The sequence below is a fragment of the Sinocyclocheilus anshuiensis genome, unplaced genomic scaffold, assembly GCF_001515605.1.
Source record: "Sinocyclocheilus anshuiensis isolate Anshui unplaced genomic scaffold, SAMN03320099.WGS_v1.1 scaffold238, whole genome shotgun sequence".
Lineage (NCBI taxonomy): Eukaryota > Metazoa > Chordata > Actinopteri > Cypriniformes > Cyprinidae > Sinocyclocheilus > Sinocyclocheilus anshuiensis.
This window is the reverse complement of record NW_015547674.1, coordinates 1,342,081-1,345,403: the sequence shown is the minus strand read 5'-3', so window position 1 is coordinate 1,345,403 and position 3,323 is coordinate 1,342,081. Positions and strand designations below refer to the sequence as shown.

General features: G+C 36.8%; 1 protein-coding gene across 2 annotated transcripts in view; it reads right to left on the bottom strand.

Moving 5' to 3' along the window:
* LOC107702913 (tumor necrosis factor ligand superfamily member 13-like) overlaps positions 1-3,103 on the bottom strand; it is an 8,296-nt gene extending 5,193 nt beyond the window's left edge. For both annotated transcript variants that reach the window (XM_016505350.1, XM_016505351.1), the window contains exons 1-3: positions 2,976-3,103; positions 834-942; positions 686-733 (exon numbers count right to left, since the gene is read on the bottom strand). In XM_016505350.1, coding sequence (XP_016360836.1) covers positions 686-733; positions 834-942; positions 2,976-3,098 — 280 coding nt within the window. In that variant the 5' untranslated portion in view covers positions 3,099-3,103. The remainder of the gene's footprint in view (positions 1-685; positions 734-833; positions 943-2,975) is intronic.
* Between the last annotated feature and the right edge of the window lie 220 nt (positions 3,104-3,323).

Genomic DNA, 3,323 nt, shown 5'->3' with positions numbered 1-3,323 from the left:
CTCTCTCTCTCTCTCTATCTATCTATCTATCTATCTATCTATCTATCTATCTATCTATCTATCTATCGTGAAGGGAATTTTTAACTAATCATTAATCATAACTAACATGTCTTCTTCTTGCAGACTTAACATTTGTATCCTTTTGAAAACATAATTTACCAACAGCCAAAGTTAGTGCGTTGAAATAACAGATGCATATAGACAAGTCAGTTAGACGTCTGTCTAAATATAATAACAATAACAACCCCATGACTTGAGTAACACGCTGAAGTAATCAAAAAACATATTTACTTTTCCAGTAATGGGGGGGGGAAGCTAGAGATAGATACTCAAAGCATAACTTTGACTTTCTATTTTGAGTCAAAAATATGTTTACAAATGACATATGTTCTTAAAGGGATAGTTCACAAAAAACTTGTGACACCCGTCATTTCTCACCCTCATGTTGTTCTAAAACTTTCTTCTGTGGAACATAAACGAAGAAGTTCTGAGAAGGATCTCAGTATTTTTTATTTATTTATTTGTTTAATGTATTTGACAGTGGTCGCCAGAACTATTCGGTTACCCACATACTTCAATTTTTTTTTTTTCAGAATTAAGAAAGTCATACAGGTTTGGAATGGTGAGGTGAGGATGAGTTTCATTTTTGGTCAAACTATTCCCTTTATCTTGGTGTTATACTCACTGTACGACTGCGAGGACACAGGAACAAGATGGAGAAATGTGTGCCGCTCTGCTAAAAGAAAGGACAATTCACATGAGATATAAAACATAAAAATGTGTGTTTGTGTGTAAGACAGAGAGAGAGAGAGAGAGTGACAGATGTTACTCACTTTCTCGTCTCTTCCTCTGTTTTGTCACATCTCTCTTGTCTCGGCCCGCTGCATGTGTTCGTCTCTCAGGGAATCTGTGATAACCGCTTGCCTTGTAACAAGACGTAGCCTATGGGAAATTAGACATCATCACTCACTAAAGCTCATTGATTTTGCTTCAGGATTTTACACAGTGGTTACTTCGTACTAAAGTAAAAACAAAACTGTCAGATGTTACACTGTACAACCAGTCTACCCCATTCTAATTAATAGAGTTAATTGTTGGCAATGGCAGTAATTCATGTGAAAACATTGTCATGCAGAACCATGTTGGACTCTTCCCAAACTACTGCAACAAAGCCAAAAACACAATTCTCGGTCATTGTCCTCACAGGCATTACTGGAATAGCCCAACCCATTTGGAGGAGGGTGTGCACATACCTTTGGTCAAAATACCATGAACTGCACAGGCCCAACAATATGCCAAATTACTCAAAAGAGACCTTATACAGTCTTTATGATTTGATTATTTGGTTTCATACTTTCGGCAGACAGTAATCAGTACACAAAACATTCCTCTTCTTCTTTTTGTCAGTACAAACATTCTCCTTTTGAAGCTCTATTTAATCTTGCTTGGGTCATTTTGTTCATTGTTGTCCCGTCCCGATTAAAACTGATGCATTTGATATCCTACTTGCCATATGTGGTTTGTTGGTTTTTGTTATTTGTGTTTAGCATTATTTCTTGATGTCATGATTTGGGGTTGTGGCTGATGAACAGAGCTTTGATCCCAGAGTCTTTCACTGTGCTGTTGCAGAGGACACTTCAAGAACACACTAAATGCACGTTGATTATCAGAGTCTGATGAATGACTGCCATTGAGAAAATTCCAACCTAAGCTTTTGAAATAAATACTATCGCTTGAAATGAATTTAAAGAAGACTAAAGAGAATTCCGGTGTCCTAATTTGTTTAAATCGGTAAGCATGCTCCATTCTGACTGACTATTTGCTTCTGATTTTATTTTATGCATTGTGAGCAGAAGGCAGCCACCAGTTCTGCAAGTGTAATATTTATTTTAACACAGATGAGGAAGTGAAAATTAGTAGCACAATTAAACTCCATGGTACACTGTAAAAAAAAATCTGTGACATTTACGGTAAAATACCGGCAGCTGTGGTTGCCAGAACTTCCCCATAAAAAAATATGGTAGCAACATTTTGGGTTTTACAGATTTAACTTAAATTCACAATAAAATACCGTATTTCATTAACGGATGTAATGTTAATAAACCAACATATTGAAGTGTTAATATCGGTTTTGAACCATTGTAATGCACTGATAACCACCAAAAACTGCTGGTGTTGAGAAAGTCACATGATGAACCAAAGCTCATCACAAACAGCTTTTCTACGAGCTGAGGAGGGCAATACTTATATATAGAAGGTGCACAGTGTCATTCACACAAACACTAAACCCCATCATGGTGACACACATGATGCTGAAATAATGCAATAAACATTCATTTAACAACATTAGATATAAGATTAAACCCTAATGTACACATCTAATAAGAAAAACGAAGAATAAACATGCTATTTCAACAAAAAAAAAAAACATCAAATATGAAGTGCCATGCAGGGAATTCTGGGAGTGCCCATTTACAGTTTTTCACTGTAAATTATACAATGAAGTTTTCTTTTTCACTTCCAAAAACCGTATTTTTAACAGTATTTTACTGTAAAATTACATTAAATGTAATTACATTTATTCATCGTATATAGTATGGAAACTTACTGTTAATTTACAGTCTTTTACTGTTAAAATCACAATCATTTTTTACAGTGTACCACTATGATTTTTTTTTTTGGAACTGTATCATGGTATTGTTGAAAATGCATTGGACTACTATGTAAATAACTATGGTACATGAGTAACCATATTCATATACCACAGTGATGGTACTTCAAGGTGCTTTAAAAGACCAGCAATGCCAATACGCTGTACTTTGATGTACCGTAGTACTGAATCATTATTTTACTCTCTAGAGAATACTTTGGTATAACCAGATTACAGGTGCAAAAAAAAGGTCATGTTGTTGGTGAAGCGAGAGATGAAAACCCTTAAGCAGTTAAATAGCACTGTCATTAAAACACTCGCCTACCCCGTAGCACACGGCGGAATCGCAGCATATCCCACCTTCGTCTCTCGCTGTATCCAGAGGCCTGGAGCGCTGCGTTATCTCTGCCATTTCTGACCTGAGCATCCAAATGTATGTCCACTGCATATAGATCACACCTACACAGGTGCATGCAGCAGCGCACGCGAGAAAGCGCTCCATCACCTCTACGTTCACCCTCCAAACAGAAGCAGGGCTGTTGTGATTGCTCATTACAGCCCAAACGTTGCTATGATGGGACAGAATAGTTTAGAATGCGGAGAATAGCGGTAATATAGCCGTTCTCAATTGATCCGTTAACTTTCGGTTTCGCAGGTTTCATCAGAAAGCTGT